Here is a 21,942-nt window from a genome sequence, read left to right on the forward strand (position 1 = left end):
TCCTTCCACCTTTCCTATTTTAATTCTACAGTTCAGGCTGGCTTTGAAATACAACCAGGAATATAGTTTCTGTGACTTGTCTGCTAGTACTATAAATCTGTTACGCTGCTATGGCAGGATTAACAAGGCATAAATGCAATACACTGGCCACTCCACAGATAATATAATTTCTGCCATTCAGTTGTCATAAGAGCCTAACTATGCACAGCAGAGTAGTCAGAGGGCAGTTAATTTATTGTCTTATTCTAAATCAACACTGACCTCTTAATACAGGAGTTACAAACGTGGAGATCAAACTTCCAGCATTAATGGATAAATAGAAGATGGAAAAAAACTTGCTTCTCTCCGAGGTCTAAAACAAGAGAAGACAATATCAATGTCACGGCTAACACACAGCATTGGGCTTGCAAATTGAACACTATCAATTCTCTTGTTAGGAAGGCTGGGTAAATATTGACATGCAGTGCATAAAATGTTAAGCAAACAAGCTTGCGTTCAGGTGATGGTAAATGTTCACACAAATCAGCTCACGTTACTTGAGAAGTGCTTTGGGGCTTTTTGGCATTTCAGAGGAAAAAACACTGCTTCAAGAGTGTTATGAGACTGGAAGGAGGGAAGACCATTAATTTATTCAGAACAAGTAGCATGACTCAGATCCTCTGTCACCTAATTCAATCCAATTTGGCTTGATAAGCTCATCATTTCTTCCCATGTCTGAACTCTTTTTTTTTTTTCCTCCTCTCCTGTGTAGAAATAGAAAAAGAAACCTGTGTATTTTGAGGAGCTGGTAATGACAGCATAGATAAGAGAGTGCCAGCAAATGAGAGGTATCCATCAGACAGGAGATTACCAAGCTGAGGCCAGTCAACCTCAAACTAATAGGGTAAATTAAATCTACGGGAGCAAATTCAAGAGCCTGATGGAGGGATGAACTCTAAGAGAAAGAGGTCAGAATTTAACTGATGTTGTAACATATTATAGTTTGTACAGTCAAAGGATTCCTGTTGATCTTCTTTCTTCCTGCATAATTCATAATTTGGAAGGAATCAAGAACTTGATGCAGAGTTTGGTCCTTTTTGCAGGAGTACTGTGTGAGGGCATTCAACCGAGAGCAGTCTCTCCTTGCTTGTGGGGGAGACATACATGCACAGTCGCATGCATATACATAGTGCTAAACCTTCTCCCTGTGCCTGGGTGGCCAGCAGAGTGGAGGAAGAAGAGCAGGCTACCTGACCTACCCCATGCTCATCTGTATCACCAGCTATGGGACACTTGAGTTGGTGAAACCAGCATTTAAGGACAGACCAAGCCCAGGCAGCCAATATACTCCGTACACATCTAGGCTTTGCTCCCAGCTGTCGCCAGGTCCTGTAAAGGTAGTGGGCAAATTGCTTGGGACATGGCTTGGTGCCTGGCAGAGAGCTCCTTAGGGCACCTTGAGCCACATCTCTATGACCTGAGCATCATTTGAATGCGAAGTGTTTTAGCTAAGTGTGAGGAAGCTCCTCAGGGGCCTGGTTCTGTCCCCTCTCCTTCTAATATGTCCTGCTTCCTTCTGCTCCCTGAGACAACAATATTCACAAGGTTAGAAAACAGGAGGAAATGTGAAGAATTGCAGGCAGCTAAAAGGGGACAGCTCTGATGGAATGAATCCTGGGATCCCAAAAATGTAACATAACTTCCTGTAACTGATGGTGCAGCCAACAGGAAATATTGCTACTTCATATGGCAAGAAGCCTCTTATCACAGGGCATTACTGCAGGGAAGATGCTCCGGTGGGAGGTCATGGGAGGGCTTTTCATTATGTCCCCTTGTGAAGCGGGTACTAGGAAGGTGAGGGCAAGAGCCCCATTGCCTCCCACTGCCACCCACCAAGGAGTCTGGGGGTCTCCTCACTTGGATTAAGGGCTTTTTGCCTTGCCCCAGCACAGTTATGAAGACCCCATCAACCTGAGCTTTTGGCTCTTCCACAGTTTTATTTCCTAGCATGTCCCAGGCAATCTAATCCATACATTACTTGTAAATTATTTATCCTGGATTAAAGGATTTGTAAGCCTTATAATAATCATCTCTATGGCATGTTCCCACAGTTAATAGCACACAGCACTGGGTCTTACTATCTCTTATACTCCATTTCTGTCATTACCAGTGTTTTTGATTACCTGGAACTTTCTACTCCTAAGCTAGTAAAAGTATATTTTCTTCTTCATTCTACCTTTGTGACTAGTTATTTGCCATCATAAGTAAATCTAGATAAATGAGCAGCCTCAGCAATCTCTCTTGCTCCCAGAGTAACCCTGCCATGGCTTGACATGGGTGGTGCAGTAGAGTCCTCACAGTCCTGCCCTCTTCTAGGCAAATTCTCATGCCGTATCTCTAACCCTTCATATCTGAGCAACTCAGAATTTCTGAGAGCTGAGAAAAACTCAAGCATGCAGCTCTCGACGTGGTGAAGTCTAGAGCAACAATTACCAAAAAGAATGTGCTGGTAAGAGAAGAGAATAGTGACGCATAAAGAATTTGGAGCATCTTATCTCACACATTTTCAGAATTCAGTGATGGAAAAAAAAAAAATGGCCTGAGAAAAGCAGAAGTAAGTACAAAAATAATGACCCAGCAGCTTGCAAATTACACTGATTGGAAAAAAGAATTCCCTCCCTATTTTCTTAATCTTTGGAGCAGACGTACATTAACAACATGATTTGGATTAGCTAATTTGAGAAAAGGTACCGTACATGATAATCCTGATCTCCTTGGCAACCAGAAAATAAAGAAACAAAGAGAAAGCTATTTAGTACCTTAAACACCATAGCACACTGTTTGAAAGCAGCTTTGGTCTTTAATTAATATGCACAGCAGCTTTTGCATTCATATAACATATCATAAATATCATTTTGTTCAGGCATTTTTAGCTTGGACTCCTAATCCCATAGACAAAGATGCTTGGAAATCTCCTGCAGCTAAATCTACTTTCCCTATCTGACCTCCTGCTGAATCAGTCTCCATCACTGTTTGTAGTAGTACTGTTCTCAAAGTGGCAGATCCAAGACTATTACACTTATAAAATACTTAAAAAGAAAACCAGACCAATGGTGTGCATTTACCTCAAAACATAAATTTGTCTCTTTGTGGGAATAGCAGGGGCAATTTATTTATCCATTTTATACACAGAACAACCACATCCCTAGTTTCCAGATGGAACAACTAAGCCTGTGCACTTAAGGGCTCAGCTGAAATTTATTGGTGTCCTGAAAACTAAGGGAGAATCAAATGCTTCATTTCTTTGGGAATTTTCAAAACTTATTTCATCCTACCTGGAGTGGAAGACAAAAAACGTAAGTCCTCTCAAACACCACTCTGGAGGGGATAAATATTCTGGTTGGTCCCAAATCTTTCATTCCTTACAAAATCAAAACTCCTCATTCCAATTTTGAAGACTTAAATTTCCTATCACATAGCATTCAACCTTTTTTTCTTCTGAAAGGCCAAGTCATTTCAAAATGGTAAAATACAAAACTTTCTATTCTGAAAAGAATGAATAGAGCAGAACGCATTGTCCTTATCACAAGGCTTTTTACAGTTTTCTTTCTCTAAATTAGTTTTTCTTGAAGGCAACACACAGGTGAATGTTTGAGCCTTAGTATTTGATAAATTTGTTGGAGAGGTGTAGTCTGAATGCTGGAGAATGGGCACAGGCCCACACAACCACAGGCAATTCAGGTTTTTCTCTGTAACTCAGCTGTTGTAAGTTTGGGATAATAATACGTATGTGCCTGACTGGGGTACTGAGATTCATTAGCTGAAGTCTATAAAACACTCTGAAGATAAGTGGTACATATTATCATACTGTAATTAGGTGGTAATTGAAAGATGCTGGATAAACATTATTAATCATTAATATTCATAGAAGTAGCACTTCTGAAAATGCTGCTGTAACACCTGTTAGAATCCTTTTGGGACAACTATTGGCACTGCAAGCTGGGATGCCCACATGCTAGTATGCATGCAGCATGTTCCCAGAGCACGTGTGCTGTACTGCCAGCCTGCTTTTGGTCAGAGTTGTGCCCACTGGGGAGGCAGATGATTGCTGCTCTCTCTTCTGCAGCATCCTCTAAAGCACCGGGTCCAACTGGCAGCACAGGATGGACATGCCTGTAGAAGGATATGCTTTGAACAACTGACCATGAAACATCCTGTGTTTTGTTACTCCTTAGTAACCATAAGCTTCATCACTTCAGCATCACACAGTTCATGTGCAGAAAGCACAAGCCTTCCCAAAATTTTAAAATAAACATTCTAGTCTATATTATTCATTCATTAAATGCTGACTAGCTGCTGGGGCATTGCAAAAGACAAACAGCAAACTGCCCTATGGGGCTCCCATACCTTGTCCAAGGCCAAGTGGCCGTCCCTTATCCAACTCTACTAGTGCCTTTCCTGACGGACCATTAGTCTAATGTCCTTCTTCAATGCCTCCATTGATTGGAATTTCCATCTCCCAAAGGTCCTAATCTTTTCCAGTACTTCTCTAGGTCTATTTCTGGAAAATTTTCCTACTGTCAGTCCTAAATAATCCTCCTTGAATTTAAGCCTACTCATCACAGACCCCAACGCTTATTTTCTTGCTTGTAGCAGTGGCCTTCTACATATTTGAGGACTTATGCCACACATAGAAGTTGCTGATTTGAATACTGTCATTGAGAAAACTGAAATTTTTATTTGCGTGTTAGGTCGACATAAATATAAGTGTTTAATTTCAGGTCAATTTGAAAATTATGCATTTTGCCTGAGGATTAGTACTTCCTGACCTGCTTTGCTTCTTTAAGCACTACCTTATCCCTGGTTGAGCCACTGTGCTGCATAATGGGAGTTTGAGATTAGCACAGGTGAGGGGCTAAGCACTCATGATAGAGAATGAGGACACGAAGCAACTGCACTACAATTCACAGGATGCAGAGCACAAACAGAGCTAAAAAAGAAACATTTTCCCAGCTCTTCAGAACTTTCCATTCTGGAATATCTAGAAAATGTTCTGGGTAGATTTGGTACCAGCACTACTTTCAAAAGACTGGAATTTCCTACAGTTCTTTCTGAACAACATCTAAGACAGACTATGACTGATTTAAGGGAAAATTCCCAAGGAAGCATAGGCTGGTGATACAATTTTCTCCTTCATTTGCTGTATTCCATTGCAGTGCATTATAATCATCCCTGTTAAGGTGGTTCAGAAACAGCTACAGTTCCATGATACATGATACAGGATTTTCCAACTACTCTGACATCCAATTAACATTTAGATGATTTGATGCAATTACGACCTATCTTTCCCAATATCAGTCCTGTTCTGCTGTCATTTTCCTTTCCTGAAGCATCCAGGTTCTCTCAAGTCTTATGCAAACCATCCTACCTGACATCTTACTACATCTTTTCCTAGCGAACTGGCCCTTATTCTAGTACAACAGGATTTGATCACATAAACATCCTCATAAAGTAAGTGGACACTGCAGATTTTAGGAAAGAAAAGAAATCTTACATGTTTCTCTTCAAACTGGTCCCCACCAAATGCAGAGACACAGGGCTTGATACCTCCCGTTCCAAGGGCGATCAAAAACAGACCAACCATAGACAGGATCCTTCATGCAAGAACAAAAATATCACCATTGCAGAACCTTTCCAGTGCTTATGAGAGCATTTTAGTGCTACCCAACCATGATTCCTCTGGTATCATTGTCTTTTGCACATGGGTAGTGACGATGAGCCAGCTAAGTGTGAAAAACAAATTAATTACCCTCATTTCTGCATTCAGTACCAGTTAATTAACCAAACTGTTTTTGCCAGTTTCTTGCTGTTCTGAGGCCCAATGGACATACTAGAGATCAAAGATCTGTGGCATTATTCTTCATTCATATGAGAACAAAAGATTGCAGAGATCAATTGAGAAGAAGAAGGAAAAAAAAAGGAGGGGAAAAAAAAAAAAAGCCTTTTCCTGTAGCCTTCCAGCCTGCGTAAATGCAGACAAACTGTTTGAATTAGGCTCATTCTTGGGTGCTTTCTGCTTCCCAGTGCTCCTCACAATACCATTGTTGGCCTGACAGATTACTTCTGTAGGGAACAGGAGTGTCAGGACTGGCCAGGTCTGGGACAAAAGGAAACTGTTCTGGAAGTGAGATGTGCTCCTGCCTGCATGTGCAGATTTTTAGAGCTGTGACCACCTAGGCAAAAACAGCTTGGTGGTTTCAGAGACACCAGCTGGGGAACTACTCTGACAAGCCTATCAGTTCAGAATCTAGAGGGCAAGAAGGGTTGTACCCTATGGAAGAGACAGACTCTTCCTCTGTCACATCAGAAAATGTATCTTCAGTTTTGTGTTCCCATGCACGCAGGGGGACCTTGCTGAGCTGGGCAGCTATGCTGATGAGGAAATGAGGGAGGAATGAGCCTGGTGCAGGCAATTGGATGGAGGAGACCAAACTCCAGTAGCATGGTATAGCAGAGGGGTGATCAGAGGTGCCTATGTCAGAGAGCTTAGTCTCTGTGGTGGTTTTCAACTCCTTCTGGTGCATTCACACTCTAGATCCACCCTTCTGCTCTTACTCAGACATCCCAAACCCTTCCCTGATAAAAGCAACCCATGCATAGACCCCAAACTGCTGGCCTGATGGAGGCGAAACAAATTACAGTCCTGGGTAAACCAACTACCATTGCAACCTACTACAGCACTGAGGCTTCAACAGCTACTTACACATGAACCGCCTGGTTGCCTAGGGATGGAATTGCACCGACTGACTTTATCAGATGGCCAACCACATACACAATGGAGAGGTAGATGATTGTCCTGTGAGGAAAGCAAACAGCAATGACTGAAGGTGCCGGGTGATGTACAATCCAAAAATAGAGTGTGCCTGTGCTTCCTGATACGGCAGGTCTACTTGGCAGACACACAAGGAACTGGTTTGTTCATACCACTGGTATAGCAGGCAGCTATAACTCTTTCATGTCAACACTGAGTGCACTAGAAGAAACAGACAGGCAAATGGGTTCAGATTAAGGAGGGACAGACTCTTTCTTTGCAGAGGTTGCTGAGCAGAATAAACTAAAAATGTTCCAGTCTTGTCATGCATGGAAGGCTGCAAATAGGAGAGTACCGTTCTGGTCCAACTCAATTTCCAGATTACTAATAACAAGCATTTTATAGCATGCACCTAAGTGAATCCCTTCACTGGAAGGCATCTATAGGGACTGTTGCCCACATTCAACCCACCTGACTAACACATCTGAATTAGGAGTGTGGTTTCCCCATTACAAGTCTGTTTTAGATCCCAAGTACCTCTGAAGGACTGCGCTCATCTATCTGCCTCCCAAGTCTTGGTGAGGGAGAAGAAGAAATCTGACTAGGAGGCTCAGGCTCTTGAGTATATTCTATTCCTTCATCACCTTCAGGATTAAGAGATGTCTGTATTTATGTGCAGACTACACACACAGAGGGAATGGAAGGACTTGTTAGGACAGAGGCACTAGAAGAAGCCCTATGAGCTTTGAGCATGGAAGTGGTCCTCAACACATCCAAACCCTGGCTGCAACAGCTAATTTAGAGCCACATCAGATCATTCCTAAAAGCCCCTCTAATCTGTTATCCTGTCCTTGGTGTTGGCCAAGGTCCAGCTAGTACAGCAAAAGCCACCTCCCATTAAGTCATAGGGATTACTCCAGGGAAAGTCTCTTGCCTAATGCACAGAAGTCTGCATAAGGATTTACCTTCTCACAACATCATGCTGCAAGATAGATATCCTCAAATACCAATGAACATTGCAATGAACCTTAAATGATGAAGTTAATAAACGCTCACTGTTATTTTTTTTAATTCAAAGGGACAAGAGAATCACTAAAATTGAGCACAAAGAAAGAAGAACATTGATATCTCCTTAAGAACTTTCTGCTGGAAAGGCATATGGCAGCTGGTTTTTTCCTGTTGAGACTCTTCTGCCACATGTGCTTAGTCCTAGAGAGTCCTAGAGGGTTCGGCTGCAATTCATCACTCTGACAGCCAAGACTCCTCGGAGAATGAACAAACAGTGTCAAGCAAAGGAAGTTCTATATCCAGCTGCTCACCACCACTCTGGACCAGATGATGGCCCCACAACTTAGCAGTGGAAGGGAAGACTGTCTAACTTACTCAGGGAGAGTTTACCTGGTTATGTGCTGAGGGAGATGATTTGAGTGAACCCAGGTTTCTCTGGCATAAAAGTGGATGTGCTCACACATTTCCTATGCTGTGAAAGCATAAGTATAGTATAGTAGTGACATTTCATCTGAAACTGCGAGATCTAGAGGATGACACCGCTTCCTCACCATCTTTGAATCCTTCTCAGAAACAGATCTAGGCAAGCTGAGGGTTAATCACCCTACCTCTCAGCTTCATCAAGGTGGGTAGGAAAGGACAGTGGAGGAAAAGTGTGCTCGTGACATTTAATTTGTTCCAACTCTGTTGCCTATTAGCCCCTGGGTGAAAGAGGAGCACAGAACAGCATGAGCAAACAGATCAGCTGTTCATCCGTTAACAGAGAGGAGCTGACCTTTGCAAGTGTGTCTTTGCTGCACTCTGAGCTAGCTCAAAACTGGGAGCACACAGAGCACTGCCCTTGCACAGGCTGCATGGTGTAGATGTATGCTGTCTGAATTAGAGAGATGTCTTCACTTACTTGTATTTCCCCAGCCATGAGTCTGCCATGATGGCTCCAATGACAGGTGTGAAATAACAGAGCGCAGAAAAGGCATGGTACACAGCAGTGGAGAGATTCTCATCCCAGTGGAAGAAGCTTAAGAAATATAGCGTCAGGACAGCTAAAAGGAAACAAGCAAATCACATCAGATAATTAATGTGTATCTCTGCAGGTAAGCAGAAAACTACATCACAGTGCAAGAAAATCACTGATTTGTCTAGCAGCTATGAGCTATGTGGAAAGATCTGTGCTTTCAGACCTGTTCCTCATAATCCCTGACACAGGAAAAGCTGAAATGAGATATATGAGTATCAGGCGTTCTTTGCTCATAAACATTTATGTTTACCTGGAAAATATATTTTCTAGTTTATCTTACCATAACCTGTAGTTCCGTTTATGCACATTTTATATTTGCAGATTAGGTGCCTGTATGATTCCATTCCCAAATACGCTGATTGCACACAACTATGAAGGACGTCACACACTGGTAAACCAGATCTGAGGCAAATAATCATGTAAAAATTTAGACTGGAAAGTACATTTGGAGCTCTCTAGCCCCAACTTTTGCTCAGAGCAGGTGTAGCATCAATGTTAGGGCACACTGTTCATACCTGCATCCCAAAATACTTTAAGTAAATTACTTTGAAAGACAGCTGAGACCATGCACAGCCCTGGAACACCAGGCCAGCGTGTACAGAAACCCAAGGATAGGAAAGGGAAAGTCGCTTCCCAGACACACGCCACATACCTTTCATGCCATAGTAGGAGAAACGCTCACAGAACTCGTTCACCACAATGAAAGCAATGCTTAGGGGGTAGTTGGAGCCACAGAGCTTCTGTAGGAGACAAATGAGAATGTATCAGTTCTGTGAAAGCCTTCACCCCAGCAACATATCCCCACAGTGCCTGGGCGGTGGAGAGGAGTCCAGTGCAAAAACCAGGTGCCCACTGCTGCTTGACTGGCCTGTGGGTTGGACTCAAAGGAAGGAGGGGGACCCACACCTATCCTGCTTTGGTTAAGGGTCCTCAGTGAATCAGCCTGGCTGACATGGGCCCAGTAAGGACCACCATGGGGATTCGTGGGCTGTCAGCAGCCCACCATGGTCGTAGCTCCAGGAACTCCAGTGAAAGCGTCCTACCACCTCTCCACTGCAATGCAAAAACCCACTGAGATGCAAAAACAGCTTTGGATGCCTCTTCTCCTACACTTCACATAAAGCTAGTACCCTGCCCCAAAACTGCTCCCTTTCCTAGTACCAGACCTTGCCTCAGCAGTTGGTAGACCCCAGGGAGCTGTTGTCTGCTTCTGTGTGAAGCTGCTCCCTGCCGTGTGACAACTGCCCTCAATCTCTGCACCTCACTTGCACCGAACTGTGCCACTGTGTTCACTGAAGCAGAGCGTCAGCCCCGTGTCCAGCACTCCCTCAGGCATGGCATCGATTTCGTATTCCACAAACGCTGGCATAGCTATGGATAATTCAATTTATTAATCAAAACTAAACAAAACAGCGACGGGACTGTCAAACCTGTCTGAGCGTGGCCACTCTTTCACTGAATCTGACTTTACTCCAGCTAAAATCAGCAGTTTCCAAGTGAACTACAAGGCATTTAAACAGAGGAGTACTGGCATGACCTTATGCAGGCCTCCATCCCTCTTGCTATCCCACTGCAATCCAAGCTAAGCAGCTACCAGCTGCTTAGCTCCACTGCCTCACAAGAGGGAGAGCAAGTTTTCACAGCACTGCCCAGCCTCTGCCCATTAGAGGGGCTGGCCATGTACCTGGTGAGGGATGGGGGGCAGTGTGATATTAACAGCTGCATTTATATTTATCATTTTAAACAGCCATGGTATGGGTCAGTGAAGTGAGATGACTCCTCACATGCATTTCTGTGCCTCGTGTCAGAAATAATGAATTCCCGTATATGCTGTTTTTGACTGGGATAGACTTAATTTTCTTCATAGTAGCCAGTATGGGGCTATGTTTTGGATTTGTGCTGAAAACAGCGCTGATAATACAGGGATGCTTTCGTTATTGCTGAGCAGTGCTTACACAGAGTCAAAGCCTTTTCTGCTTCTTAAGGACATTCCACACCATATGACCTCATGCTCAGCATATAAAGCTGGGGAAAAAGAAGGAAGGGGAGGATGTTCAGAGTGATGGCGTTTGTCTTCCCAAGTAACCATTACACGTGATGGAACCCTGCTTTCCTGGAGATGGCTGAACACCTGCCTGCCCATGGGAAGGAGTGAATGAATTCCTTGTTTCGCTTTGCTCGCGTGCACAGCTTTTGCTTTCCCTATTAAACTGTCTTTATCTCAACCCACCAGTTTTCTCCCTTTTACTCTTCCAATTCTCTCCCCTATCCCACCAGGGGGGAGTGAGCAAGCGGTTGGGTAGGGCTTAGTTGCCAGCTGGGGTTAAACCACAACACTGTGTTTCTTCCCAGAGTCCCAAATGCAAATACAGATACCAAAATAGATGCGTTTATTCAGGTAATAGATGTGTTTATTCAGGTTTATTTCACCACCAAGAGACCTGAGATTATTTGAATTCCCAAAGCAATGGCATCTAGTTTAGAAGAGTCTAGCTTAATGATGCTGTCTTGCTCAACATTATACAAGAGCAACAAAAGAAAAGAGACTGGCTGTCCGGAAAAAAAAAAACCCACAAACAAAAAACCCCCCACACCAACCACAAAACAAAAAATGCTTTCAATTACTTAACCCAGCATCTCTAAAGACAAATATTTTTGTCCTTTTTTATATATATTTTTCTCTCACTATTTACGGGCTGCCTTTTTATTAAGAAACCCTTGGCGTCTTTGCTTTACTAGAGTAAATATGTAATTATCCATTTCATTTATTATTTACTCTGAAGCCATCACGCTCAGCATATGGCTTGTAAAACAGAGTAGGCTCCCTTGGAAACTGCACTGGGGCCTCCTGCTTTTAGACTAGCCTAAAAATGGTGGCATATTAAGCTGTAAATGCACAAACACACAGACATATGCACACACAGAATACTTTTCTGCAACAAGTTTTTCATAATAAAGAAGAAAAGCCATAAGAGGCAAATTATGTTTCCAGTGGGTGCTTGGAGGTATTTTCTGAACTTGGAAGTAAAATTGCATAACAGGGATATTTTTCTTCCTCTCTTTCACAGACCTCGCTATCAGTGCTCATGAGATTTAATAACATTTGATGGACATGCAGAGTGTGACTGTTCAAACCCAGATGGACAGGCGTTGGGAACCCTGCTGCCTGAATTCACCCTTCCACATCCTATGCACAAACCCTGCTGGATTTAGCTGCAGTGGTTTAAGGTATCACATGCCACGCTGCGACCTGCAGTGACAGAAAACCTGGCAGTGACCCATTTCAGACACTCCTGCTCTGGGATGGGCACCTCCTATAGATAAGCAGGAGCAAGCAGGGAAAGGAGAGCGGGAGGCAGTGACTTCCCAGCTAAACCTCCCCAAGTGCCTGAGCCAGGACCCCGAGTAAGTGTTTACAAACACAGAGCAACAACTTACAAGCAGGGGTACTTCCAACTGGCTTGTACGTCATGAGATGGCATCGGCACACACAGAAACCTTCATGTATTCTCTCCACTGTATCACTGACCTGCCTGTGGCCTGCCTGGACATCCAAAAGTGGGCAGCTTTCATCCATGTGGAGAGCCAGATGCAGTTTGCTTGCTTTCGCAAAGGAAGACCTTGCTCAGCAGAGAGCACCAGCAAAAGCAAAGAGGCTAAGCCTGGATTCATGAGCGCACAGATAGTCTGCTATGCTTAGCTACCACTGTAAGCCTGGGATCTGCGGGATTATGGAGCTCTTAAAGATACTGCGGATGTTGATAGTCTGTGTCTTTGGAAAAAAGAAAGGGCATTTAAAGTGCCAGCTACAGGAGACATTTGTTTTCATCTCTCCTTCTTGCTGACTAGCTGCAAAATGGGACTAAGATTAATATTTCACAGGAGCTCTGGATATCCAATAGTTAATGTCTGCACAGTACTTAAAATTGCAAGTTAATGCTTGCTAATGACATGACTGTGAGCTTTAAGAGCAAGTATTACCATATTGTCCTGCAAGTCAAAGCAGGTGCAATACAAACCCTGTTCTCCCTGAAGTCGACACAGCGTACAGTTTTTAGGGTCAAGCACTCAACCAGAATTAGCCTGAAAACCTGCACAAACATCAAAGCTGCAAGACAACAAAATATTCACCTGAATCTGGCTTTAAATCAGAGCCAAAGATGTAAACCTGAGGCTCTGGCACTACAGTTGGGCTCTGTAACACACATCAGCGGCCTGTGCTCAATCCCTGTCCTTCCTTCTGCTTTGCAGCATCTGGGGACCCTTCCCTGCCAGGTTTCATCAAACTAAGCAAATGCACAGGTCAACTCCCTCCCTCCCACGCACAACATCCCCCTTCACTTCAGAGAAGTAAGTCCTTTCCCACAAGGAAAGTAGTGTTCAGGAAAAAGGCAGCAATCAAAACCCTTACCCTTTTCCCCAAACATTCGGACAGTACATTTTTTCCGTTTAAGCTGCCCTTTCTTAACTTAATCAGGTTAGTGGAGGGATTTTTGCCTTGAGTTGTTAATGCTTATTTCAACCCTCTGCAAGAAAGAGTGTTTGTCTCTAGCCAGAGCACAACAGAGGAAAGAACAGAGAGATCTTGCAATGTTTAGAGCAAGCTGAGCAGAAAGCAAAGAAAAGGAAACCAGCTGTAACACTCACCGGGGATTTTTTCTGAACAGGGAAATCTCCTTTGGGGGGATCATCTCCTGCAGAAATAAAAGCGAACAAAGTTTCCTTGGATTCATTTATCTGAAAAGCGTTCATCTCCCCTCTTGCCTTGTCTCCCACCATGCTATGTGGCTGTGGTGAGTTGACTGGGAAGATTTCCAACCTCAGGCATGAAGTTTGATTCAGTTTGAGTTAACCCTAATTGAGCACATTTGTGCAGCCAGGGCAGAAAGAGGAGGGAGAGGCTACCAGGAAAGACAACTCCAGAGTTCAAGGAGCACAGCCTAAATCATTCCCAGGTTGGGGCTGTCAGCACCTCGTGGCACAGACCTCCCTTTTTTTTGGCATGCCCCCAGCTATCGTACGTGCACCAGCCCAGCACAGCACTGGATGCTGAACAGATGTGAGCTGAATAAAAATCCCAGATACCCCTACACCCTGTGGATTTAGGAGCAGAGCATGCATGCAATTACCTCTTGATGTGGTAATGACAGGTTTATTCTGCAGGGATCTCATTCCACTGAAAAGTCACACATCCATCCCAAGTCATAACCACTAAAATGCTCATTATACCAAACCCTCGGACACTGGATGTCACAGATGCCTGCACTGTGTTAAATCATTTCTTTGCTATCTCAGGAGTGAAGTGACCCAGGGTTCATTCCCACACCAATTCCCTGGAATTACCTTGCCTTTTCCTATGGGACAGTTTAACCTGGAGGGCACAGCCAGTACGCAGGAGCAGCCCCAAACCCCGTCTCTACTTCCTATTATCCAAAAGGCCACCTTGGGGCTCCCTATGTGGCAAATGCATCCTATGCTGTACTGGGAGCCCCTGGATTCCCCCTGCAGCTAAGTGGGCTCAGCTCCCTACAGGTACCCTGTTGTCCCTCATTCCATGCCCTTCCCATAGGAATAGAAGAGTTCTTCATCAGTATTCTTCCAGTGCCAGTTTCAATTACAGAGCAAAATTCACGACCTTCCCATAAACCATCCTCAGTGGCTGTGGCTCTGCACTATTCAGCACAGGCGTTTTTTTCTTCCCCTTACATTTCGCTTCTTTAAAAGGCAGATGTTCAAAGAATTTTCCCAAATATTTCTCCCTTCGCCTATCAGCAGAAGTGCAGACCACACCCAGAATCTGCAATCAGTACAAAGGAGTCTCCATAAACTCATCCCTAACTCCAGTACAGAGTTGCTGCTAATGCTTGGGTATCACAAGGACCAAGTTTGCAGTTGACAAACCAGGAAAGAGACCTTTGCTTACACCACAGATCCTTAATTTGGCTTCAGTTATTGCTAACAAAACATGGAGACCACTTAGATAAGGGACTCAGATGTGACCGAGCACACCGAGGAAGCATAATTACTCCCCACATTCCCCCATGTGCACTGACTTTGCTTCTGCTGAAGATCCCCAAGGAACCCATTTCACTCCTGCTACCTGAGCAGCTAAAGATGGGGCCAACAGCCCAAACTTCAGATGCGGCCAGGAAGGTCTACCCTTTTCTTATTCCCTTTTTCTTCTACACCAGTGGCAAAACAACAGTTAGGCACCTCCTCTGTACTGCCACAGACCAGCTCCTCATCTTCAGCCCTCCCAGTGATTTGCACACCCACGCAACCTTGCTTTTCACCTGGGTCACACCTCTCAGGTGCCATGAACAGCCTCCAGGGAGCTCAGGCTTGTTAAGACCATTTCATGAGCAAGAGTGACTCAAAAGCCAACCCAACTTTGGGGGCAGTGCAAGGAACAGACTTGTGCACGTTGGTCCCATCTGCTGCACACCAGGTTAGCATGTAGCCTTGAGTCCTGCAAGTCTGACCCTGTGTTCAAGGCAGCAGAAATATTTTTGAGCCCTCTGATGGTATCTCTTACTGCCCTAAGTATCTCTAGACAGCTCCTGGTAGAAGCCTGTTGTATTCTGCCTTGCGCAGGTGAGCAGAGCAAACAGAGCAGCAAAGTTATTAAAGGAGTAATACAAAAGGAAGACAGAAAACGTTTCACCGTCCCTTGTGCAGGTCTCCCACACTGCTGCAATGTGATGCCTTAATATTTTCAGCATCCTGCAGCTATATTTCCTGTGTGTGTACACAGCCACATGCATCACAAACTAAATTTTTTTTTTTTTAAATACTAGCATGAAAAAACGTATCAGTTGGTGGGACTAACATACTACTTGTCAAATACACTGCAGAGAAGTTTAGTCCATTAGCTGCCAGAAGCTCTTCTGAGACTGAAAGGGAGAAAAGGAATTCAAATGTCTGGAAATAAATGGTAACTCACGGCAAACAAGTTACAAGAACAAGTTAAAGAGAATAAATCTGCAAGCACCTCAGATACAAATGAATTCAGAATAGGACTCAATAGAAGGAGACCTGTGCAGCTGGGCTGAATATCAGGAAGGAATTGTACCACAAATGGAAATAAGATGGCATTTCTGAAGACAAGTATAAACAAACAGATCAAGCATGGAGCGACAGAGGCTGCAAAGCTAAGGCACAAAATGAATTACAGCTAGCAGGGGGACACAAAAGGCAATCAGAAAAGGTGTTAGAAATGCTTGGAGAAAGAGGAAGGAAAAAGAAAGTCTGTTATTTAAACTAGAAAACGAGCAAACAAAAGCTCATCCACAGAAGCCAGAAAAGTTGCGTCCTTTTTGTTTGTCTTCACTAAAAAAACTAAATTGCAACAAGATACATAACACCATTAAAATGTACCAGTAGGAATATGGGTGAAATGAGACAAAAAACACTTAAAGAATATTTGGATACCTCAAATGTGCTCAAATCATTAGAGCCTGATGAAGTTCACCTTCAAGTGCTGAATGTAGTTTTTGACCCACTTCTCTTGTGAAGGGCAGAAGCAGGACAAGCATCACCACTGTCTTTAAAAAGGCAGGTTAGGACAACCCAGGCATGTTCCTCCATAGCCAGAGAGATACTTGACAGGATAATCCCTTCTAAGCACCAAAAGGAGAATAAGGATTAGGAGAATAAGGATTACAAAACAGCCATTCTGGATTGGAAAAAATGCTCTCAAACCAGACTGTTTTATTCTTTGGTGACAGAGTAAGTGGTGTAACAGCTAGAGTAGCTGCGGACGTGATATATCCTAACTCTAGTGTCTCTAATGTCTCACAAAGAAAAGAGGGTCCAGATGAAATACCCATATAGTGGGCAACTGGGAAATCCCTCTCAGAGTAGCTATCAATGATTTTCCATCAGATTAGGAGGACATGAAACACGCAGGTCCTCAGCTTTTCCATGAGCAAAGAGAACATCAGCACGGCCAGCGTGCTGCTCATGTTTGTGTCCAAAACCAGCATGGAGCAAGCCTGTGGGAGAACAGGGTATTAACTCAAAATTATGTTGCTAAATGGGAGAAACCACTTTGCGACTCTGGAATTAAAAAGATGAAATTCAGGGAAGACAACTACCAAGTGCTACCCCTACCCTTTGACAGGAAAAGCAGCCACAGAGACTGACTATTCTCCATTTTCATCGAGGATAAGATGAGAAAAATAACTGACTTTATTTTCAGTAAAGAAGATTCAGGGCTGCTTTTGGCCAAATTCCCTTCCTGCAAGGAGAGGTGAGCAGTGGAACAGAGCTGGCGTGGCTGGGGCTGCAGGGTTCAGGCAATCCCCAATGTCTGTTATATAAGAACATATTAAGGACTGGCTAAACTTCAGGTCCTGTCCCAGAGCAGGCAGATGGATGAGGTGCCTTCCTGAATTTCTATGAAAATCATGTGCTAAACAACTTCAACTGGCAAGCACGAAAGCAAGGACTGCTTTCTGTAAAATTTCCTCTTTTCTGAGGTATCCTTTATGCAAGTGGGGAATCTGCAAGATGATTCATGCTTAAATGAAATATTCAGCTACCAGATGCCTTGCATGGCCAGAAGTTTCCATGCATACATTTTTCTATGACTTTCAGTTCATCATTTAACTTTTTCTGTTCCCAAATTCACAGGAAGACAATCTGCATTTTCCCTTTGCATGTACAGTCCTCAGATTCCCACTGCTTCCTGCTGCAGTACTGTGCACATTAATCTGTTTATACTCAACTGATCTCTTCATTTTTATCTGCATTCATCTTGTGGTACAATCCCTTCTTGATTTTCAGCTCAGCCACACTGGTCTCTTAATAATGAGTCTTATTTTGAATTCATATACACTGGCCGTACTTCTATAGCCCTTTTACTATATCTGTGTTTCTCTCCTCTTTCTCTCTTTCCAAGATAAAGTTATAAGAAGCTAGATAAATGTGTGCCAGCAACACTTTTGGCTTAATGACCTGGCCCTGGATGGACAGGATAACCTCTCCAGGTCTCTTCTGGCTTCTTTTCTCCAATTCTTTGACTACAGGAAAGAGCATGCCTTAACTGATTTAGACGGATGAAGACTGGTTTCCTTTGCCTGCAGGCTTCTCTCAAACTTCAAAGTAATTTAAGAAAATGATGTATCAAATCACTTGAACAACCAGGAAGATATGCCGGAATTCTTCGGACCTGCATCTCTGCTCTATTCACCAGCCCTTATAGACACAAAATTGTAAAGGTATTTAGATTAATACCACTAACAATATCAAGCACATAATCTGTATTTAAAAGCCTGTCATCTGGTCACTAGTCAGCCTGTAACAATCAGAGAAAGTTCCCATCCCTCCTGGTGCCTTTTTGCCTTCAGTTTCTTCTATGATTAGCAAGAAGAAATCTTTAAAAAATTCTCTCACCAGTTTGGGCTTCCTTTGCAGCCTGCAGCATGCCGTTCTCCTCCGCCATGCCTGCTGCTTCCTGTGCATTGGATGACCGCAGCTCTGTTGTGCCTGAAGATGAACCTCGCTTGAGCAATCCTGGCTTGTTCTCACCCTGTTGTTAATGTTTCACTTCACAACAGCAGTCCTTTGGTCACCAATAAAATAGTTAAACTTTCATTTATTCTTGATCTTGAAGTCAAACTGAAGTCATCTCTGCTCAGCTCCCAAATGTCACAGGGAATCTGCCTTTCTCCGAATACAGCCTCTAAGGCTGCATGGCATCTTTTGTGGATGTTCACGATCAATCCCTTTGTGCTGCAGCTACGCTATCTTTCAATGAAATTACTAATTCTGGATGAGAACAGGGACTGGACTTGTGACTAGACAGGATCTACAGCTGGCCTTAAATCCAAACTTTTGATGCTGTACACCAGCTACAGAGCTGGCCTTAACTATACACGTCTTTTAGTAGTTAAGGTTGTGAGGACACGGGGTTTCATCACCTTTTGACAGACTGGCTTCAGTTCCTGGTTCTTCACATGTCACACAGGAATGCAGATGTAACATTGACATGCCATTCTCCCAGACCTTTTTTTACTTCAAAGCCATGAGCTTCCTGAAGGAGGATCAACATTTTTGCTATCGTGCTTCTGCTGTTTATTTCTTTCTGCTTTCCCCCCATAACCTCTAAACTGCTGTTACTTCCTTTCAGAGAGGCTCTAAGGCATCTCCTCTGCAGGTGAAAGCCCCAGATATTTTCTGCAGGTACAGAAATGGCTCACTGAAATTCTGTATGTTCAGCAGTAGAGCAAAACAGAGTTTCCATCACCACACATCATGGCCCTGAAGCCACCTGCATCCTTCCCCTCTTCACTGCACTGAAATCCCAGTCCCGTGTGCTTCATGGCCCCATATCTCTCATCATCTCCTCAATACACAAAATATACTCAAGCCTACAAACAGATACATAGTTCCTAATGCACTTTGCTATTAGCTGAACAAAGGTTACCCCAAGGGAACTGGGCAGGAGGACTAGAAAGATGCACTAGGGAAACACTTCAGAGACATCCAAACTTTACAGTGAAGAGAAACATGCAGCAATAGCTACTTATACGTGTAATAGCAAGCAGCCTAAGCCGACTGCAGATCAAATTCCAAAATGAAATGAGGAATAAATTCCTACAGGTCTTGAGTCATTTGATAGAGCAACAAGGGATGCACAGGCTGAAGTGAAAGTAAGAAGAACAGCACAAACAACTCGTAAAAAGACGATGGTAAATTCTAAGTGGCTTGTGAAAGGAGGATTGAAGCAAAACTTTAATTATGGCTACAAAAGAGCAGGCTATTCATACAAGATATATTAAAGTAAAGATAGATGGTAAGAAGGATTTAAATCCAGAATGTAGGGTGTATGGCGAGGATCCAGGGAGCGTTAGTCATATTATAAGATGTACCATAGATAAGTACAAAGCACAGCATGGCAAAGCTAGCAGTATGAGACTCTGGGCAAGCACTGTGAAAAACAAGCAGAAAAGAAGTATGAGCACTACAGGCCAGAAAATGCAATAGAGAAGAAAAGCTGGAGGGAGAATAGTTGTTGGGAAGAATAAAAAGCTTTACTTGATAATGCTTCTGTTAGAAGATTAGGGGGAAAAAAAAAAAACAACCACAGCAGGAAAGGGCTTTTCTTTCCGAACAACTTTTTAAGAGACTGTCATAGCATGGAAAAATTGGGATTTTTCTCTTCATTGGAGGGAATGTCCAAGCAAAACACAGGGAAAGATAGAGTTGATCAGCTGAGGCAGGAAATGAAGAAAACCCAGCACAAACAAAACACAACCACAAATTTAAATTACCTTCTAGGCTCTCAAGATGGGAATATCACAAAACCACTGCAAAAAATTGGAAGTTGGCTCCAGAATAAAACTTGTAGTCTTTTGGAACAGGCCACTGATTAACAGTAAGTGAATACCAAGGAAGCTATATATTGCGTAGAAAATCAGGAATAGTTTAACTATTCAGGCTGTCAGTAAGGAGATGGGCTAAGTGACCTCTTGAATTCCTTTTCAGCTATTTTCCCCTCCAGTTCTGAATTGTACCTGATGCTATGGGATAAGGTACCGACTCAGAGCTGACTGGTTTCAGTAAGTTCAAGACATAGAGAAATGGACATCCAGGTGCCCCAGGCAATGTGGACCCATGGGCACATGTCCAGTCCCTGGGATGTTTCTATGTTCTGCACTTCCTGCTTGGCCTTTGTTTCCCCTTTATAGTGATTTAAAGCATTTTAGGAATGCTGCCCACTTCTTAGAGACAGTCCCTAGTTAAAACAATAGCTACTTTTACTGTTCACATAGGTATGTAAAGTCAGCAACAGAGAGTGCTCTGAAAAAAACAAATCAAGAAAAGGAGAGGCAAGATAGGTGTACAAGGCAACATGAGCTGAGTTTCTAACACACTAGTCAGTGCTGTTTGACTCGCAAGGGTGTAAGTGATCAATTCTGAATGTCTTTTTTATGCCCCTAACAAACAAGGTGTGCTAGTCCCTCAGACACCCAATGCCACAGCTGTCTGGCTCAGGTATAACTCAGGCTCTCTGTTCCAAACCTCTGAATAACAGAGAGAGCCTGGAAACAGGAAAATCTGAAGGTTTACCCGGTCCACTTGCCTGGCGCTGAGGCTGAGTTGTCCCCTTCATGGAGTGAGAAGGTGGGAGGTCCCTGCAGCTGGAAGAAAGATGGATGTGGTGTGGCAGGACTTTGGAAAAGCACTTGAGGACCATTTGATGTCCCAAGGACATTTTCTCCCTGGTGGTATCAGAAGCAGGATCTTACACAGTACCTTTCAGCAGCAGGTCTTGGGGCATTTCACTGAGCAGATATCAGTATCTCCATTTCAGAGATGAGGAAAAGAGGGAAAAACCATCCTGACGAAGGCAGACTCCGCTGAAACCTCTTGCACGCCAGCCCAGCAGTCTATCCATTAAGCTGCCCTGCCTGTAGTAGTATCACAGCAAAGAAAAAACAGCTACTGATTTATTCTGCCACAGGCTCTGAGGGATAGATCAGCTACTGAAGATATCACAGCTTGCAGCAGCCTTGGGTCTAGAAGAATGCTGAAAGACAGTTGCATCCAGTGTCTCAGTCATCCCTTGGGTGCATGGCCCTCCTCTCTGTGCTCACTTCCAGCCTCTGGGACAGATACTGCCTTGGGAATTCCCCTTTTTGCACGGACCCCTCAGCTGTCCAGTAGCTCCTTTCTGGTGGCAAGTCCCTCTCCCACCCAGCTCCGGAGTAAAAAGCTGCTTTTACTCACTGCTAGCCTCTCCTTCAGCAAGAGGCAGCTGGTAATGAGAAAGCAGGAATCCTGTAACTACTCTATTCCTCACAGCCAGCTCACAGGGATGCCAGGGACCAGGGCAGGGCGGGTGTCTATCGGGTAGTGGAGGAGGTGGCACAGCTACAGGATGTGGCAGCAGGACCCTGAGGTTCAGTTCTGACTATGCTACTTGTCAGGCACCTTGAGCACATATTTCAAGTTTCCTAGCCTTAGATCTACTGGCCATAAAACAAGAGTCAAGCAGCACTAATCTCCTGTACATCTGGGGCGAATGGTTTCATTCATTAATCCAGCTACAGGAGTAGGAGAATCTCAGGGAAGGCTTTAATTACAGCTTTTCCAATTTTTTCCATGCACCCACAGTAAA

At 43.7% G+C, this 21,942-nt stretch overlaps 1 protein-coding gene across 1 annotated transcript in view; it reads right to left on the reverse strand.

The window, feature by feature from the left end:
• Nucleotides 1–13,595, reverse strand: part of SLC15A2 (solute carrier family 15 member 2) — a 39,975-nt gene extending 26,380 nt beyond the window's left edge. Inside the window, exons 1-6 of the mRNA XM_072874456.1 lie at nt 13,464–13,595; nt 9,469–9,556; nt 8,700–8,841; nt 6,743–6,835; nt 5,534–5,633; nt 262–352 (exon numbers count right to left, since the gene is read on the reverse strand). Of these exons, the coding sequence (XP_072730557.1) occupies nt 262–352; nt 5,534–5,633; nt 6,743–6,835; nt 8,700–8,841; nt 9,469–9,556; nt 13,464–13,595 (646 nt within the window). The remainder of the gene's footprint in view (nt 1–261; nt 353–5,533; nt 5,634–6,742; nt 6,836–8,699; nt 8,842–9,468; nt 9,557–13,463) is intronic.
• Between the last annotated feature and the right edge of the window lie 8,347 nt (nt 13,596–21,942).

This window comes from Ciconia boyciana, chromosome 10 (genome assembly GCF_034638445.1).
Source record: "Ciconia boyciana chromosome 10, ASM3463844v1, whole genome shotgun sequence".
In the NCBI taxonomy this organism is placed as follows: Eukaryota; Metazoa; Chordata; class Aves; order Ciconiiformes; family Ciconiidae; genus Ciconia; species Ciconia boyciana.